Source organism: Peromyscus eremicus, chromosome 23 (genome assembly GCF_949786415.1).
Source record: "Peromyscus eremicus chromosome 23, PerEre_H2_v1, whole genome shotgun sequence".
In the NCBI taxonomy this organism is placed as follows: domain Eukaryota; kingdom Metazoa; phylum Chordata; class Mammalia; order Rodentia; family Cricetidae; genus Peromyscus; species Peromyscus eremicus.
Genome location: NC_081438.1, coordinates 37,447,681 through 37,468,153, shown reverse-complemented (window position 1 = coordinate 37,468,153; position 20,473 = coordinate 37,447,681). Strand labels below are relative to the sequence as shown.

Here is a 20,473-nt window from a genome sequence, read left to right as displayed (position 1 = left end):
GCTGCTCTCAATGGCTGCATCCCTCACGTAGAGTAGACTGGTTTTCATGAAACGTCACTTCCCGTGTTCTTTTCTGTTGGTCACTTTTCCCTGATTGCATTTCGTTTCTTTGTTCTGTGGTAAGACAAACACTTCTTTTCTCCCTAAGGTGCGTGCGTGCGTGCGTGCGTGCGTGCGTGCGTGCGTGTGTGTTTATACGTACTAATGTCGTTATTTTGGTTTTGTTTTACAGCTGTTTTGTCAGTGATGATGCTTGAGACCATTACAGACCAAGATCTGCCTGTGATCAAGTGTGTTTTAATCAGACATAAGAACAATGGCTCATCAGCTGGAAAGCCGTCGTCATATATGATGGTAACGTGATGTGAACGTAAAGTTCCCTCTGTTTTGCTCTAGAGACTATACTTTGTAGGCTGCTGACACCTGTCATGACTAAGTGGGCATCCCTTCAGTGTGCTAGACACTCTCCTTGGGTCAGCAGCATCTATACCGCCGTCTCCCTCACCACCAAAGGCATCAAGAACTGTATTCTGGGAGAGGCTGTGGATTGGATTCCCAGCACTGAGGGTTAGTGTGCGTGTGTACACACATGCACATGAGAAGATCCATGTTCTCTTGTGGCTGTGGATTTGAAAGGGCATGTATACCTAGTGTGAAGTAGTGGTGAGCAAACTGCCCAGGTAGCTCAGTCGGTTAGAGCATGGGACTCTTAATCCCAGGGTCGTGGGTTCGAGCCCATGTTGGGCGGTTTCAGTTTTCAGTTTGCCGGGTGGTGGTGGCGCACGCCTTTAATCCCAGCACTAGGGAGGCAGAGGCAGGTGGATCTTTGTGAGTTCAAGGCCAGCCTGGTCTACAGAGCAAGATCCAGGAAAAGGCACAAAGCTACACAGAGAAACCGTCTCGAAAAACCAAAAAAAAAAAAAAAAAAAAAAGTGGTGAGCATTTCTCTCTCTTCCCATCTTCCTCCCCCTTACGTGCTTACGTGTGTGTGTGTGTGTGTGTGTGTGTGTGTGTGTGTGTGTGTGTGTGTGTACGTAGGCATGCTGGTGTGAGGACAACTGGAGCAAGCTGGTTCTCTTGCTTTGCAGCAGATGCCTTTGCCCACTGCGGGGCGTTTACACACCAACCCCACAGTTCCCCAGAGTTTTCTTGAGTGTGAGCAGCAGGAAATATTAGACAGAAGGATTTATATTGTGGAGATAAACAGATAGAGAATAAAGGACAGCCTCGAGAGGGCCTGGAACCTATTCCATCTGGCCCTCACTGTCTCTGCCCCAGGGTGTTTATAGAGATGCCAAGGGGTGGAGCAAAAGACCTCCTCCCCCAGCACAGCAAGTGCAGACCATCTCAGACACCTGCACTTAGGCCCGTGGTCCTAATCATTCTCTCTATGAGGACCTGCTGGGTAAAGCCCTACTAGGAAACCTGAAAATGGGCTCCCACAGCCCATTGAGCTACATTTCCTACACTGCCTACATTTCCCTTTTCTTTTCTAAAGATTTATTTATTTTTATGTGCACCATGTGCATGCAGTGCCCACCAAGGCCAAAAGAGGGCATCATATCTCCTGGAACTGGAGTTAGCAACACTTGTGAACCACCATGTGGGTGCTGGAAATCCAACCTAGGTCCTCTGCAAGAGCAACAAGTGCTCTTTACCACTGAGCCTTCTCCAGCTCAGTCCTCTCTCTTTAAAATTTTGTTATTGTTACTTGTTTTATGTGTGTGGGTGTTTTGCCTGCATGTATGTCTGTGCCCTGTGTGCATGCGTGGTGCCCACAGAGGCCAGAAGAGGGTATTGAATTCCCTGTATCTTGAATCACAGAAGGCTGTGAGCTGCCATGTGGGTGCTGGGAACTGAACCAGGTCCTCTGGGAGAGCAGCCAGTGTGCTCTAACCACTGAGCCATCTCCGCAGTCCCCTCTCTTTGGTATAGTCATCTAACTCGGTTATCCCCACCTGTCTGCTTCTTAAAATAGGTGTTTAGTGAAAGAACTCAAATGAAGGAAGCCCACATGATAGAGAACTGAAAATCCTAGACATCTCTATACATCCAATAAGACTGTGTCACTAACTCTCTGCACATTTCCAGTTTAAGATTCACTAACTCTGTTTTCAGAAAAATACATGGTATGGCTTGCCCTCCTCTGACTATCAGATCTAGAAATAATCTTAAGTTTTTAATAACAATATGAAATGGGTTTCAATAGCAGCATATAGGCAAATATATACTACAAACACATACACACACACACACACACATAAACACTTCCATTTAAACAAAATTTCTTTTCTTTTCTTTTTTTGTCAAAATAAGGTTTCTCTGTGAAACAGTAGAGAGCATGGTGGCATGCAGGCAGACATGGTGATGGAGAAGGAGCTGCCACATGTTGATATGCAGGCAACAAGAAGTAGACTAATACACTGGGCACTATCTTGAGCATAGGAGACCCACCCCCACAGTGACATATTTCCTCCAACAAGGTCACACCACCCCAACAAAGCCACACCTCCTAATAGTGACACTCTCACTGGGGGCCGTTTTCTTTCAAACCACCACATGTGAAGACAAAGACTTAAAATATTCTATCAAATAGCCGTGCAATGTGAACTGCAGAAAGATGAGCTTTTGCCGGGCGGTGGTGGTGCACGCCTTTAATCCCAGCACTAGGGAGGCAGAGGCAGGTGGATCTCTGTGAGTTCAAGGCCAGCCTGGACTACAGAGGGAGTTCCAGGAAAGGCACAAAGCTACACAGAGAAACCCTTTCTCGAAAAACTGAAAAAAAAAAAAAAATGAGCTCTCGTCCTCAGGTTCTTGTTGAAGTACAACCTGTTCTGCTGGGACTTTAGTCTGTCACTGTGATAAAGACCATGACCAAAAGCAACTTGTGGATAAAAGAATTTATACGTTCTTGAGACATCTTTATGGAAATCCTATAGTCCAGTGGTGTTTTGAATGACCAAGCATCCTTAGGTAGATGCCTGGCTTCTTCTGTATTTATTAATTGGAATGATATCATGAGGAAGAGTTATAGCTTTTCCCCCTTTTATTTATTTATTTATTTACTGAGTTATCTATAGTTACTCATAGTTCATCACAGACTCATGACATTCAGTATTTGTGTAGATCTTGAGCCCATTGAGGGCAACACTCACTACTACCACATGACTGTCCATCACTTTTCCCCCCTAAGTTAATGCTGAAAGCTGCAGTTTCAGTACAACATGTGAGAGCTCATTCCGGCCTACACATTTCTTTTTTTACTTCTCTATGAAAGTAAGAGACCTGGCTCATACCTGTGATATGCTTCTTTATTTATTCGTTCTAGTTTATAAATGAGTCTCAACAGTGCTGACCAGTATGCGTGAGCACTAGCAGAGCTGTGCATGGGAATTGCACACAGTGATTTTTGTCTTTGTTGTGTAGTATCCAACATTTATTGTCCAAAGGGATCTATTGCAGTAGTACTTCCTCATCGGGACCACCAGCCCACAAATAATGACATGGAGGCTTGTTATGAATTATAAAAGCTTGACCTTAACTTAGGTTTGTTCCTAACAAGTTTTTACAACTTAAATTAACCTGTATTTCTTAATCTACATTCTTCCATGAGGCTCATTATGTCATCTCCATACTGCCCCTCCTGCTTCCTCTGCATCTGGCTGGCTGCTCCGCCTTTCTTCCCAGAGTTCTTTCTTTGCCTGGAAGTCCTGCTTATACTCTCTTGCCTAGATATTGGCCATTCAGCTTTTTATTACACCGATCACAGCAATATATTTTCACATGGTGTACAAATATCCCACAACATTCCCCCCTTTTTGTCTGAATAAAAAGGAAACTTTTTTTTTTTCAACTCTAACATAGTAAAACTATATACAATAAGAACAGTTTATCAGGGGGCTGGAGAGGTGGCTCAGAGGTTAAGAGCACTGGCTGCTCTTCTAGAGGTCCTGAGTTCAGTTCCCAGCAACCATATGGTGGCTCACAACCATCTCTAGTGGGATCTGATGCCCTCTTCTGTCCTAAAGGTGTACATGTAGGTAGAACACTTGTATACATAAAATAAATAAGTTTAAAAAAAAAGAACAATTATCAGGTAAGAATTACATTTACAATGTCCAGTCCATTTGTATTTGGCATATTTACAGAAAACACTTTATTATCTATCCCATTTTGATGAATCTAAAGTTTATACCTAAACCACTTTCTATCGTCACTTAGTATTACCATCCTAAAAATATCTTTTTAGACCTTAAAATATTTTATTAGATAAACTATTTAAGCTTTTATATCTCTCAATCTTAGAAACATTACATCTCTTTTGTAAGTATCTTTTTTGAATTTGATAATAACAACAACAACAAAAAGGTATAACTATCTAGTCTCCAACCCCCATCAGAGACCCAAGAAAGGTATAATATTACCTGAGTAAACAGGAAGTGCAAAGCAAACAACTTCCAAAATTATAGAAATGACAGAAACAGCTGACTGCCTGGACAGTCACCCAAGTTTCTCTGTAACATTCGGCATCCATCTTCAGCCTATGGGCCTAGAATATCTGAGAGACTTTTCTGTGAAGCAGGAATTTTGAAGGACTGTCCTACCTTGTCTTGGCAAAGTTCAACAGTCACCTTCTTTTGTGTCCTGCTTGTCCAGTTTGGACAGCATACTGTCGGTAATCAAGGCAAGGGCAGTTTCTTACCCAGATGGCTAGCTTTGCCACATTGAAAGTAGCTCCATATGGAGGTTCTTCAATGTCCATCATCCTTTTTTGAAGTAAATTGGTGCTGCCAGGAGCAGGTGTGTCTCACTGTCATGAAAAGCCTTGTGTTATTAAAACATTTTAAATGTCATATTTTGTAGGTCTCTGAGGTGTTTGAAGACCACTTATCTATCAAAAAAATATATATTTGTTTAACCTTGAAACCATACCTATGTGACTACAAATTTGATGGTTATAGATGACTAACTACTAACCTACATTTTTTAATTATTCTAAGCAGTTTGTAATAATAGCCTTTAAGGACTAGAACTTTACATTACATTTTTAAATGAGCTGCATAGGTACAATACCTTAAACAAGAGTAGAAACATGCCAGGCAGTGGTGGTGCACACTTTTAACCCCAGCACTCAGGAGGCAGAGACAACCAGATCTCTGTGAGTTCAAGGCCAGCCTGGTCTACAGAGCTAGTTCCAGGATAGGCTCCAAAAGCTACAGAGAAACCCTGTCTCAGAAAAAAAAAAGTAGAAACATATATATAGTATGTTAAAACAAAAATAACCTTAAATTTGTATCAATATAAAAAAAGCAGCCGGTTGTGGTGGCGCACGCCGGTAGGATTTGCTGAAGGAGGAGGAGACAGGAGGATCATGAGTTCGAGGCCAGCCTGGGCTACACATTTAAGGCCGGGCGGTGGTGGCGCACGCCTTTAATCCCAGCACTCGGGAGGCAGAGCCAGGCGGATCTCTGTGAGTTCGAGGCCAGCCTGGTCTCCAAAGCGAGTTCCAGGAAAGGCGCAAAGCTACACAGAGAAACCCTGTCTCGAAAAACCAAAAAAAAAAAAAAAAAAAAAGATTCAATAATCTACACTTTTATGCTATCATTCCTGTACCCCTCACCCATACTTTTTTTTTTCTTTTTGGAACAAGATCCCTGAATCTAATCTCCTTTGCTTAATTTCCTTCCTAACTATGACCAATAACAACTTACAACCAACCTCCCTAAATGATGACAAACATCCACCAAACATCCAAAAACCAGCCACCCCACCTCTTGGGAATGTGGGCATTATGTTCTCTAGACTGTTTCCTGTTGTCTGTGGGTAAGAGCATCTTTAGGGGACTCTGAGAAAATTGGGATAATAGTTAAGTACTGAGAAAACTAGCTGTAACATTTGTTGTCCAGTTTCTATGTAGCAGGAAAATACAGGGCTTATCTGAAGTTTTGGCTGGAGTAGTATGTGAGGCTGGACCATCTCAGTTAGTAGGTTTGAAGTTGTTCTGAATGCAGAGTTTTGAAGAAACTGTAACAGGCATTCTGAGAGGCTGTATTACCTGAGCTACTTGTCTTCATTGGTTTCTGGTTCTTTTTTCAGAAAGCACACAAACTTTTAAAGATAACATATATATGTCCGCCTTAAAACAAGTATGGAATGTGCAGTGTGCACAGTCAGCTAAAGATTTTTTTCTATATTTGAGCAGATAAAAGGCATCTGTCAACTTTATAAGTCTGTTTGGACTGCATAACCAAACTATATTGTAAACCTCAATCCATGTTATATGAAAGGATGGCATGTAATAGTAAATCATGAGGACTCTGTAGCTAACAAGGTTTATCATGTCTCATCCAGTCTCAGAGCTGTTCCCATGTTAAGAGGTCAGCATATCTGTCACTTGTCCTGTAGTCTTTCCTGGCTTTTTCCCTCATGTCTGTGGCCAGGATCTTCAGGAGGCCTCCCCTGGTCAAATCTGATCTTTATTATTAACTTTGAAGGAACCCATGGTTTTTCATTTCCTATAGAAACAAAAGCATAACCTCTCCCCAAATGCAACACATTTCTCAATTTCCATTCTGAAGCCAAGACATCCCTAAAGTATATTAGCTGGTTTAACTCAGCAGTCCCTTCCACAATCCAGTGTCTCTCAGCAAGTGCCATTCTCTGTTCATTAGCATTCAAAAGATTCAAAATTAACGAAGCACCATATAAGGTCCAAACTCCCTGTGTTCTATTTCCCATCCTTACATGGCTGATGTTTTTAATATTACTTTACTCTCTCTTTAAAGACTTTATTACTTTTAAACTGTTTATTTTTTTCTGTGACTGTCTATACCCATTTCCTTTTCTTTATTTAGCACCTAAGCACCTCTTTAAGCATACTGTACCTTTTTAGAGATTTTTTGTGTGTGTCTGGACCTGGGCTTTCTGTACATTTGCAGCATGAGCCGAGCCTTAAAGGGCCAGTCTTTCCGCTGTGTGGCTCCACTTAGCACGTGGCTGGTGGCGGGCTCAAGCCCACGAGCAGTGGCTGGTAGCTGTGCTTCCGTATGAAGGGATCAGCGGCCGCCTGAGAGACTGTGGCGCCAGGAAGCCATGTCCAGCTCCTTGTCCAGAACTTTCCTTTGCTTTCTCAGGCCCTATGTTTGGATAGTCAAGCCTCCACATTGGATGCGGATCTACGATGTATGTCAGCTCTTTTCTGCCTTACCATTATCATTTGCTTTTGAGATTCATTTCCAACACAGTTGGATTACTTTGGCTTAGATTCCGTTTTGATGCCTTTCCACAATATCCTGGTTGTGTGGCTCCTCTCTCCTTGCACTTTTTGACACCGGGCCTCATTGTATAGCCTAAGTTGGCCTGGAACTACATAGTTCAGGTTGGCCTCACACTCTCGAAGTCCTCCCAAGTCTTAGATTAGAGGTTGCTAGGCCTGGCTGCTGGCTCTTTGTTTACTCTTAAAATTTATTTTGGATGCTAGAAGTCAGAGTTACATATTTTAAAAAGAGTACATTTAGGGCTATGAGTTTAGCTCAGTAGTAGGAGCAGGTGCCTTGCATATGTGAAACCCAGGGTTCCAGCCCCAGCACTGAAAAAAAAAATAAGACACTGGAGGGAGAAAGATGTGTTAGCAGTTCAGAGCACTTACTGCTTTTGCAGAGGACCTGGGTTCCATTCCCAGCACCCACATGGTGGCTAACTTCAGTTCCAGGGAATCTGATGACCTCCTGGGGTTGCCTCTTAGCTTCTGCAGGCTCCTGCACACATGTGGTACACATAAACTCACATATGCTTACACATGCGTTCATGTCTTTTTATTTTAGGAATGTGTACTCAGAGAAGTATCTCCTCCATATCCATCCCTGAGTCCTGCCTTTCTCCCGAAGTGAGCTGACTCCTCTAGTTCTTAGGTATTGGGCCTGACTTCCTTGTACAAAACAAGCAGATGCATGTGTGTTTCACTCACACCTCTCTCTTGCTCCTGATCACACACTTGCTGAGGAGAGTGTTGTAGTAAGCCTGTTCCCTTCGAGTGATGCAGGAAATCAGGGCAAATCAGTTCCCAGAGTGTGTCCTTATTCTTTTTTTTTTTTTAAAAAAAACGGCCTTGTGAAACTCACTGTATGGATATACCGTAGCTACTCTCCTCTGTCTGAGCATTTAAATCATTTCCAGTATTTTGACATTACAGACAGTACTGCCGTTGATGCATATGGGGATTGCTGGCTCTCACAGCTTACGTGCTTACATTTCTCAGGTGTTGCTGAATCCCGCCCCCCCAAGGCTGTTTGCTGTAAACTCCTGCCGCAGTGTGTGAGTGAGCATCCACTTCCTCAAAGCCTCGCTATCAGAATGTGTTGGCAGACTTCTCAGGGTTTGCCAGTCTCATAGATGAGAAGTGTTTTCATTTATGCGGGTTTCAACATCTTCTTGTACATTTGAGAGACACTCTATATCTTTTTGAAAAAAATAGACCTTTAATTTTTTTGGTTTATGTGCATGACCGATTTGCCTATATGTATGTCTGTGCCCCACATGCTTTCATGATGCCCATAGAGTTCAAAAGAGGGCATCGGATCCCCCGGAACTGGAGTGACAGATGGGTGTGAGCCACCATGTGGGTGCTGGGAACCAAACCTGGGTCCTCTGCAAGAGCAGCCCGTGCTCTTAACAGCTGAGCTATCTTTCTAGGCCCCCTTCTTTTCTTCTTCTCCTCTTCCTCCTCCTCCTCTTTTAGGTTAAAATTGGATCATTTTAATGTGTTTTAGTTTTCACAACCTAGTTACTGGTTCTTCCACAGACATGTTAGGCTGTTGGGTAGTATCTGGAACCATCACATGAGGGGAGATCCCATGACAAAATACCCACAGGTAGCATGGACAAGGCCATAGTTGTTCCCCAACTTTACAAGAAAAGAAACACAATCATATAATCTGGGTGTGTTAATGCATGCAATCTTGGTTACATAGAGAGATTTGTGCCTCAAAACAAATGGAAGCTGGGTGTGATGGCGCCTGACCTTAATCCCAGCAAAGGCAGAGACAGGCAGATCTTAGTGTCTGCAGTCAGCCCTGTCTACAGAGAGTTCTAGGCCAGCCAGGGCTACATAGTGAGACCCTGTCTTGAGGAAAGAAAAGAAAGATCACAGTGTCTACAGCTTCTTCCTGGTGTGTAGACCTGGGTAACACGAGGGCTGCCTTATAGGAAACCACTGGTCAGCCATGAAAGGCTTGCTCGTGGTCCCCAGTGTTGGTGGTAAACTGCCACTCATCACGCCTCCTCATGTCCCAGGGCCCTACTCACAGGGTTCCCCTCAGGGACACTGCCCTTAGCAACAGTGTAGTGGGGCAGCAGGATTCCTTTGGTCCCCCAGAGGAGCGGAGTTCAGGGTATGACCCTGGCCTGCTGTAGACATATGCCTCTTGGACTGATGGGTCTCTGTTTAGCTGTTTTTCCAGCAGAGGGGGCACGGGGAGCAGGCTCCTCCACACCCTCTTCCTCCCCGCTGTTTGAACTCTTACACTTCTCCCTGGGCTCAGACTCTCCCACACCAGGGGACTTCCCACTTCCCAGCCTTCTCTTTAGCTTCTGCTTGGTCACTTTCACTTGGACTGCCCCTTCCCTGTCCTGGGCCTGCTCGTCCGTCCTGTGTTTTGCATTTCTTCAAGGTTCTGTGCATGCCAGGCATTTGCTGTGTGGCTGGACTACACTCCGGCCCTTTGGTTTTTCTGTTCATGCCTCTTTTTTTCTGGTGTGCGGTTTGGAACCCAGGGCCTCGCTCATGTTAAGAACTACCACTCGGGGGTTGAAAGATGGCCCAGCAGTTAAGAACACTGGCTGCTCTTCCAGAGGATGTGGGCTCAATTCCCAGCCCCCACATGGCAGCTCACAACTGTCTGTAAATCCAGGATCCAACACCCCCACACAGACATATATGCAGGCAAAACACTAATGCACACAAGATACAAATAAATGATTTTTTTTTTATTTAAAGAACTCTACCACTGAGCTACAATGCTCAGTACCCAAAGCGTTTCCATTTGCGTGTTCACGTATTCTCAGCATGACGCAGCTGAGGCTCAGCCTTCAGACTGGTCACTGCGCATTCAAGCCTTTGACTTTCCTCTTCTTTTCCTGTGGCCATCTAAACAGCACCCACAGGGTTCCACCGAAACCAAGTGTTCCCCTGGGGTGGCCATCTCCAGGGTTCAAAGAAGCTCTTCATTTTGGGGTCTCAGGAACATGCAAGCTGACTCTATGTGGTCTGAAACAGGAAGGGACCACCTCCATACATCTTTTGCATACATAAATTATCTGTTCAGTTCCCCCCCCTTTTCTCTGCTGTGTTTTTGGTTATTGTGTCCCCCAATTTTTAAAAATATTTATTTTATTTTATATATATGAGTGTTTTGCCTGCATGTATATGTGTCCATACGTGTGCAGTTTCCTCAGAGGCCAGAAGAGGGTGTCAGATCCCTGGGAACTGGAGTTATATACAGCTGTGAACCACATGTGGTGCTGGGAATGAACCTGGCTCCTCTGGAAGAGCAGCCAGTGCTCTTAACCACTGAGCTATCTCTCTAGTTCAGTGATACCTTCTCAGTAGGTACCAGCGTAGTTGGGTATTGTATGACATCTTAGGTAGAGTTTTATTGCTGTGAAGAGACACCATGACCTTGGCAACTCTTTTTTTTTTTTGAGATAGGGTTTTTTTCTGTGTAGTTTTAGCTATCCTGGAACTCGCTCTGTAGACCAGGCTGGCCTTGAACTCAGAGATCCACCTGCTTCTGCCTCCCTAATGCTGGGATTAAAGGTGTGCGCCACCACCGCCCAACTAACCATGACAACTCTTATAAAGGAAAACATTTAATTGGTGCTGGCTTACAGTTTCAGAGGTTGAGTCCATTGTCATCATGGCGGGAAGTATGGCAGTAGGCAGGCAGATCCGGTTCTGGAGAAGGAACTTGGGAGTTCTAGATCGGGGTTGGCAGGCAGCAGAGAGAACACCACTGGGTCTGGCTTGAGCATCTGAAACCTCAAAGCCCACCCTCAGTGACACACTTCCTCCAACAAGGCCACGCCTACTCCAACGAGGCCACGCCCACTCCAACAAGGCCACGCCTATGCCAACAAGGCCACGCCTACTCCAACAAGGCCCCACTTCCTATGGGTCTGTGGGGGCCACTTTCATTCAAACCACCACAGATGCAGAATGTCGTTGTGCAGGCAGGCTTGATATTAAGAAAACCTGTCAATTCTCATTGTTCCATCTACATCACAGGTGCCAGACTCCCCAGAAGACCTTGGGTGTACACTGAGGAATCGCAGTGCAGGGGTGGTGTACGAAGCTGCCACTGTGGAGGTGGCCGAGTCTGCGTCCATCACACTGCAAGTACTGGTCACCACCCCAGGGGACATTTCTTGCCTCTGGGTCTTTAAGCACAGCTCCCTGGGCTGCCAGCCACACTTTGATTTACAAAACAGGTAAGCCACAAGGATTTCAGAGCCAAATTTTCTGCATAAAATGTAGTTCATTTGGACTCTCCTACCTTTTGTTTTTTTCCTTTCCCCAAAACGTAAGATTCTCCTGTTTCTGTCTACAGAATGCTGAGATTACAGGCATGGACCGCTGGGCCTGGCTCAGAACCCCATTCCAGCTTCCATCCATATGTGTTGTAACTTATCTCTGGTGAAATAATGAACTAAATGTAGAATTAGGGTATGGCCACATGACATTATGTATCTGCTAGTCATAGGAGGTAGGGCCCCAAAGGGAGGCTGACTGCATGTGTGGGTGTCAGCTGATGCTGATGCTGATGCTGATGCTGATGCTGATGCTGATGCTGATGCTGATGCTGATGCGTCCGTCTCGGTTCTTCAGTTACACCCCACTAGACCTGCACAAGATATCAATAATGTCACCGGATGTGGTGTCGCACACCTTTAATCTGCAGGTGGAGCTCTGTGAGTTCAAGGCCAGCCTGGTCTACAGAGTGAGTTCCAGAGCAGCCAGGACTTCACAGAGAAACCCTGTCGCAAACAAACAAACAAACAAACAAAATATTGATAATGTTGAGGATTGTGTGGTGGAAAGGGAAAATCCAAAACTACTCTAAAAATAAAATCACTGGCTGCTTTTGCAGAGAATCCAGGCTGGGTCCCAGCACCCATACAACCATTCACAACCATCTGTGACTCCAGTCTCAGGAGATCTGATGCCCTCTTCTGGCCTTCATGGACACTGCATGCAAGTGGTGTACATACATACATGCAGGCAAAACACTCATATGTATACAATAAGAATAGATAAAATACTTAAAATAATTTAAATTTTTTATTTTTTTAAACTTTTTAATTTATTTTGATTTTTTTGAGACAGGGTTTCTCTGTGTAGCCCTGGCTGTCCTGGAACTCACTCTGTGGACCAAGCTGGCCTTGAACTCACAGAGATCTGCCTGTTTCTGCCTCCCGAGTGCTAGGATCAAAGGCATGCGCCACCACTGCCTGTTCAAAATAATTTAATTTTAAAAGTTTATGTACATATAAATTACATATGTAATTTGAAACCTTGATTTGCTCTGACAAAATAAGTATTTTGTTGTTGGATGTGAGATATAGTTGTACAAAATATTTTAATAACTAACAGTACTCCATAAGCTTGTAAGAGACCGAGATTGTGGGGTTTCCCAGTGCTGTGGCCTCTCACTCTCCTGAGCCAAAACTCCCTTTTGAGGGCTGGTAAAAGTCACAGCCAGGCTAATGGTGCTCAGGCTGAGGCTGGTGCAGGGCCTGAGTCATGTTCTCCTCAGAGTAGCCCTCAGGGTCACAGCCTCGAGGAAGGCTCACCTGACTCAGGGTGAACTTGATGCTTTCGGTTCTGAGTGTTTTCCAGAGTAGACAGTCCTCTTTCTCATTCTGCAGAGGGATCGTTTCCATGGTCATTTTGAACGTGACAGAGAGCCAGGCTGGAGAATACCTACTGTATATACAGAGTGAAGCCTCCAACTACACAGTACTGTTCACAGTGAGTATACGAAGTAAGTCCAGCTCACTACTAGATACTCCAGTACCACACGGGAGTGCCTCAGGACTGAGTACTACAGTACCCTCAGGAGTGCCTCAGGACTGGGTGCCCCAGTACCCCATGGGAGTGCCTCAGGACTTGGTACTCCAGTACCCCCACGGGAGTGCCTCAGGACTGGGTACTACAGTACCCTCAGGAGTGCCTTAGGACTGGGTACCCAAGTACCCCATGGGAGTGCCTCAGGACTAGGTACCCCAGTACCCCACTGGAGTGCCTCGGGACTCCTGCATTTTCCCTCACCCCTGGGCTCACCGAATGCCAATACGCAGGGTCTTTTCACCATAGAGCTGGAAGAACTGGAAACTATTTTGACTTGGGAATGAAAAATTCTGTCTCTTCAAATTTTTCCCAGACTAACATCATTATATAGGTAAACTCATTATATAGCCTAGGGTTGCCTTAAATTAACAACAATCCTCTTGCCTCAGTCTCCCAAGTATTTGATTGCAGGCACTTGGTACCATGCTGACTAAATGTCCTGAGTTCTAATTCTGATTCTAATACTACCAGCTTTCGAGGGTTGCTGAGTCTCTCTGAGACCCAACTCCCTTCTCTGTAATAAAAGGGGGATGAAAATACATACCTCTAGACTGGATAGGTGGCTCAGCAGTTAAAAACACTGGCTGCTCTTGCAGAGGACCTGGACTGGATTCCGACACCCTCATGGCAGCTCACAATCACATGTAACTCCAGTGCCCTTCTGACCTTTGGGTAGTGCATGTACGTGATGTAGAGACATGTGCAGGCCACACACCCTTACACATAAAGATGAAATAAAATTAATTTATCTAAAACAAACAAAGAAACAAAACCACATGCCCCGTGGACTGTAAAGCCTCAGTGTGACCTAGCAGAACTTCCTGACATGATGATACTGTTCTCCAGCTCCTGCTCCAGGCAGCACAGACCCGACACATGTCACTGCTGAACACTTGAACTTTGGCTAATGTAACCAAGGAACCAAATCCTTTATTTTATTTCATGTGAATTAATTAAACTCCGAAATTAAATAACCACATGTAGCCAGTGGCCACTGTAGTGAACAATACTGGTTTATGCAAATGCAAACTGTCAGAGAGGTTGGATAGCTATACAGTTGGTAGCTGTGTGTCAGCGGAGACGCCCCCAGTATGGGCCCTCTGGCTTCTGCTCACGTGGTCCGTTACCCACAGGCGTCATGTCTGCAGACATACTGGGCACCCCGTTTTCCTTCCTGTGACTGTGGAGGTGGCCGCATGGACGGAGCCTTGAGTCTTTGGGGACTGAGGCAGTGCCACGGGCTCAGAGTCGACATCACTGCAACTGAGTTGCCTGCTGCACATTGCTAGGGCTTGCCGGGATGCTTTCTTCCCTGTGAGGGACTCCGGTGCACAAAGCTGCGGTGATGCGCAGCCACAGAGGGGCCTGTCGGGAGTGACCGCGGAGACCGTTTGTGGTGGAGTTCCGCGTGCCTCATCTCACAGAGGTTGACCTGCATGTTGATGTGAACGCAGACGCTTTGTGACTGGCAAATCCAGGGGCCCGTGAGAGCCAGGCCTGCACCCTCTCATCGCTCCACTCTGGGCCTGTGTGACACTTGTGGTCTTTCAGTCACAGTTACTAGCACTGGGGAGCACGCTAGGTGTAAGCATTACAGCTTGGCTGGAAGGGTATCCTGGCAGCCAGGAGCCAGGGAATACCACAAAGTCACACCGCACAGCAAACCTCACACACGAGATTTATTGGGAAGGGAAAAAGCCAGGCGGGCGGCTGCCTCTGCTCTGGCGAGAAACAGCAGCAAACCGAGCAGGATACAGGGCTTATACAGAGCTTCTTGAGAAGGGGGTGGAACTTTGCAGGGTGGAGCTTTCCAGGGTGGAGATTGGTGGGATTTCATGTCCAGAGATGGGTGGTTTTGCTCTGTAGGGTGGGTCAGGGTCCAGCAGTTAGAGCAGTTAGAGTGTTCTGTGGGTGGATCCTGGTGAGTAGAGGTCCTTGGAGGAGGGGCCTGGATATCCCTAATAAAGTGTAGAATTGGAATCAAGTTTAGACATCACCAGATTTAAAAAAAAAATGAGAACAACCACAGACTGGGAAAAGATACTTGGCAGTTTACAACCAACTACAGATTAATAGTAATAATATGTAAAAGAGCACCCATACATAAATAAGGATCAAAGGTAAAGCAAAATATCCCCTCTCCCGTAGTTGAGTAAACTGGGTAGTCATTTTTGTATGTGTGTTTTATGTATGTGCATGTGTGTATATAAGTATATGTGTATATGGACTCGTGTGTGAATGTGTGTGTGTGTGTACGTAAAGGTCTAGTCTGAATGGGATGCTAAGCAAAACTAAATTCTGTTCTAGCCGGGCTGTGGTGGCGCATGCCTTTAATCCCAGCACTCGGGAGGCAGAGGCAGGTGGATCTCTGTGAGTCTGAGGCCAGCCTGGGCTACATAGAAAGTTCCAGGACAGGCAGGGCTACATAGTGAGACGCTGTCTCAAAACAAACAAACAAAGCTGATATCCCCTGAGGGTGGTGGGGAGCCAGACTCTGCTGTGGTAGGATTAGCTGTTTGGAAGTGGTGTGGAATCTTTTCTGAGGGACTGCTGAGACAATTTTAAGTACTGAGTGGTAGTATGTTGTCATGCCTCAGATACGCAGTTGTACGTGCTGAGAAGACCTTATTTCAGGAAGATGGAAAACCAGGATGCGCTGGTCTGCGAATCGGAGAGTGTTCCAGAGCCCACTGTGGAGTGGGTGCTCTGCAGTTCCCACGGGGAGAGGTAAGGCATACCCCACCGTGGCCTTGACCACTGTTCCTGTCAGAACCTTGGTTGTTTTCTACCGTGATTGATGTCATACTGTATGTGAAATTCAACTTTTTTCCCCCACGTTTCAACAGAATGACTGGAGTGGATTTCATGGGGGAGGAAATGGGTGATTTTTGGTAAGTGGGCCTTTGAGAAACCCTCAGGGTAGCCTAGCCATTCTCTACAAAAGGAAGATTAACTGCTGTTGTTGGATCGAAGATCCCCCTTGTGGGGGAGCTATAGCAGCCTTATATGTAAGAAGTTTCTTGTGAGTAAACGTTTACTTTGTGATCATTCTGTTTACTCTGGAGAGGCTGTTTATAGAATTAATTGTTAAGTAGATGGAATCCAGAGCCTGAGAACCCAGCTTTGAATCCTAATTTGTTTACCAAGCTGTGTGGCCTCAGACAAGTTACTTAAGCTCTCTGTGCCTCTTCAGAACAGTGAGGCTGGAAGAAAAGCAAAATAGAAGGGTTTTGGTTTTTTTTAATGTGTAAATGCTCTGTCTGTAGCTATGTGTGCACGCCAGAAGAGAGCATCGGATCCAGCTACAGATGGTTGTGAGTCACCATGTGGGTGCTGGGAATTGAACTCAGGTCCTCTGGAAGAGCAGCCAGTGCTCTTAACCACTGAGCCATCTCCATAGCCCCAGCTTAGACAGATTTTTAAAAGAAGCATGGGGTTACCCGGATGGCAGAGTGAGTTGAGATGTGAGGCCACAGAGCCAGCCTGGCAGGTACCAGGCACAGAGTGCCAGTCATCTTCTGCTTCTCCTGTGAGCTAGAGCTGGGTTCCCACTGGGTAAGAAGCCCTGGGCTCCGAACCAGCCAAGTCAGCGATACTGTGCATTTGCTGAAAACTAATCAGGACGCAGCAGAAGAGAGGAAAAGGAGAAGGAAAACCGGTTTCTCAAACACTGCTAATGTGATCTTGAATTTTCTGAAGGAAAACAAATGGTGACCTGAACTGTGTGTGTATGTTTGACATATACGTATGTGTATAATATGTGTATGTGTGTGTAATATGTGCATAGGATAAGAAGGTTGGAATACTGTCCCATCTGTGTGATAGGAAATTGGCGACTTCAAATTTGAAAGAAAAACACACTTGATTTAGTGGAGAAAGACACGACTCAGGATACAGCCCCCAAAGCTATCACATGCCCTGGGAAAGCATTTCCTGCTGAGGCGGGAGAGTGTCACTCCGTGAACACTACCGTGGTCTGCTGGTCTTCCCTAGAAGTCACACTTTTTTGGCTTTCCAGTTCGTGTTGGGGACTCACCCTGGTCGGCAGTGTTAGCCTCTCTCTCTCTCTCTCCCTCTCCCTCTCCCTCTCCCTCTCCCTCTCCCTCTCCCTCTCCCTCCGTATTATCCTCATCTGTCCTTGGAAGAAAGATAAGCAGCAGTCTTATCCAGCTGCGTCAAAGCCCAGCTGTGCGTCTTGTCTCCTGTTTTTTTTCTCAGTGCTTCCTTTTTTCTTTTTTTGCCTGTCTTTAAATGATAACCAGAAAAAAAAGATCACCCAGCATTTGTGTGTAATGATCCCAGTACTCAGGAAGCTGAGGCAAGAGTCTGAAGCCAGCCTGAGCCACGCAGTGAGGTCAAGGCCAACCTGAACAACCTGGAGAGACCCTGTCTAGGAAAAAAAAAAATCTGAAGTGGTCATGTGATATTATTTTAATTAGATACAGAGCAGCTAGCTGGTCCCTGGGGTCCCAAGCTGAACACAGTTGCGTTGGTTGACTTTTTCATCCACTCTTCTCTTCCATCCCTTCAGGTACACTTTGTAACTTCGTCCCCCTAAACGTGCTGGGTGGCTTTGAACCCAGGGCCTTATGCAGGCTGTGTGAGCAGTCTCCATGGGGCAGGACCGCCAGCCTGCTAGCTGTCACTTTGAAACATTTCATAAAGGAAACTTATCTTCTAATTGCAGCTGTAAAGAAGAAAGTCCAGCTGTTGTCAGAAAGGAGGAAAAGGTTCTTAACGAGCTATTCGGAGCAGACATCAGGTGCTGTGCGAGAAATGAACTGGGCCGCGAATGCACCAGGCTGTTCACCATAGGTAACTGGGGACTGTCACCTGTATGTTGTTAGTGACCATGCCTTGGAGTGCTATTTGGGACAGATAGCATCTGCTTAGGTAATCACTCAACTTCAGACATTCTTTCTTTTTTCTTTCTTTCATAGCACTTTGTTTGATTTATTTAGGCGCTGGGCTTGAACCCAGAGACTCTGAGCGCATGCTCTGCCACCCCGTTCCACCCCAGACCCTTCACACCACTTTACTACATTTATTTATTGTGTGTGTGCACAAGCATGCGGAGCTCAGAGGACAGCTTGTGAGAGTCTGTTCTCTCACTCCGTCCTATGGGGCCCCAGGATCAAGTTCAGGCCATCCAACAGGGCAGCAGGCACCTTTACCCAGGAGCCGTCCCGGTGGCCCACTCAGACCATTTAAAATGTAAGAGTTCAGATTCTGTAGGTGGGAGATGTCTTCAACAAAGGGTATTCCGTCTCTAGAGGATTGTCTTGTTTTATCATTTCTGTCTTTGTTCTGTTCCATGGTTCTGGGGACAGAGTCCAGGCCTTCTCGGGGCTGGCCTCCTCCATTGTGCCATTCTCTGCTCAGGATGATTTTGATTTGATTGGTAGTAACATTGGGGACGTTGACACCTATGTTTTTCAAAGTGTTCGTGAGATCTTTGTGATGGGACAAATGTTTCAAAAATAACGACTTTTTTTTTTTCTTATTTGGCGTATTTTTATCTTCTAGATCTAAATCAAACTCCTCAGACCACGCTGCCCCAGTTATTCCTGAAAGTGGGGGAACCCTTGTGGATAAGGTGCAAGGCCATCCATGTGAACTATGGATTTGGGCTCAGCTGGGAGCTAGAAAACAAAGCCCTCACGGAGGTAATGGCGCCATTGGTCTTTGCAGCAAGTGTCCAGCCCAGGCTGGAAACCTGAAATGCAGACTCTTGTTTCATTGACACCCAGGGCAGCTACTTTGAAATGAGCACCTACTCTGCAAACAGAACCATGATCCGGATTGTGCTGGCTTTCGTGTCCTCTGTGGGAAGGAATGACACGGGACATTATACCTGTTCTTCCTCGAAGCATCCCAGCCAGTCAGCGCTGGTGACCATCCTAGGTAACCCAGGCGGCTCGGGAAGTCTGGTCTGTCTGTCTGTTTCTGGTTTTTTGAGACAGAGTCTCTCTCTGCAGCCTTGGCTCCCCTGGAACTCACTGTGTGGATCGGCTGACCTCGCACTGTATGCCTCCCGAGTGCCGGGATTATAGGCATGAGCCACCGTGCTCTGCTCTGCCTGTATTTTTGGGTGCTTTTCATGTGGGATACGGACTGTGCAACCTAGATTCTGACTTCAGTATAACCGTCTACTAAGAAACGGAAAAGGGAGCCTGGTAAGATGGCTCAGTCAGTACAGATGATGGCTGCCGAGCCTGTGGCCTGAGTTCCATCCCTGGAACCCCTGGTAGAAGGAGGGAACTGACCCCTACAGGCTGTCCTCTGACCTCTGCATGTGGCCTTTGCCACACGTACCACCCAAAACACAATAAGTGTAATTTAAAGAAAAAAAACTTATTTTTATTTTCTGTGCATGCGTGTACCATACCTATATCTATGCCCTAGCGTGCGTGTGCAGAGGCCAGAAGAGAGTTGTGGGGTCACAGGTGGCTGTGAGCCACCGTGTGGGTGCTGGGAATTGAACTGAAGTTCTCTGGAAGCGCAGATGGTGCTCTAACTGCTGAGCCATCCCTCCAGCCAAAAGTCGTAAAAGACGCTGAGTTAGGATAGGGTGGTCAAGATAAGCTTCCTCCAGCCTTCCTCTCCAGTTCAGCCATGCACACTTGGACGCCACTGTCTCTGCTCAGACTGCATTGCAATGGGGTCAATATTTGCCTGACCTTGTCCATCATGGACTGTCACATCGTGTGGACAGGGCGGTCCCTGTCCTGGGAGTCCAGAACCTGGCACTAAATACCTGCCTAATGAAGCCTTGTTCTGGGAATGTGCTTAGTGTGGCCGTGAGAACCGTTCTCATGCTGGGTGAGTGAGAATTAGGGGTGCCCTGGAGGACTGCAGAGTAACAACCACACATAGGTGACGTCACATTAGGGTGCAGGCTTCAGCGATGTGAACCAGCCAAGGAGGCAGCTGGGCTCGTGGCACAGCAACATGGAGGCCCACGGGGAAGCCTGGGCCATGTTGCATGTTGATTTGTCCCTGGGTCCTCGGCAGGAGGAGTATGTCCTCTTAGCTTCTGAGCCATCTTTCCAGCTCCAACATCCCAGCCCTCGTCAAATCCTGACTATCAAAGGTGAGTTCAGCCCATCTGGGGCTGAAATGCCAAATCAACTCACAGCTAGTCAGCATCTGTGCTTTCTTGCATTAAACTGACAAAATAAAAAAAAAAAATCATTTTACTGCAGATCTCTATGAGGTCAGCCTGGTCTACATATCAGGTTCCAAGTTGGCTGGGGCTGCATGGTAAAACCCTGGTTTTTTTTTTTTGTTGTTGTTGTTTTGTGGTTTTTTTTAAAGATTATTTTACCATCTTAATGCAAATATGAATAT

The 20,473-nt window shown here is 45.9% G+C and overlaps 1 protein-coding gene across 1 annotated transcript in view; it reads left to right on the top strand.

Annotated features, from left to right (window-relative positions):
* Positions 1-246: 246 nt before the first annotated feature.
* Positions 247-20,473, top strand: part of Flt3 (fms related receptor tyrosine kinase 3) — a 56,395-nt gene continuing 36,168 nt past the window's right edge. The window contains exons 1-7 of the mRNA XM_059248976.1: positions 247-354; positions 11,282-11,484; positions 12,922-13,037; positions 15,721-15,850; positions 17,811-17,938; positions 18,650-18,789; positions 18,874-19,027. Coding sequence (XP_059104959.1) covers positions 247-354; positions 11,282-11,484; positions 12,922-13,037; positions 15,721-15,850; positions 17,811-17,938; positions 18,650-18,789; positions 18,874-19,027 — 979 coding nt within the window. The remainder of the gene's footprint in view (positions 355-11,281; positions 11,485-12,921; positions 13,038-15,720; positions 15,851-17,810; positions 17,939-18,649; positions 18,790-18,873; positions 19,028-20,473) is intronic.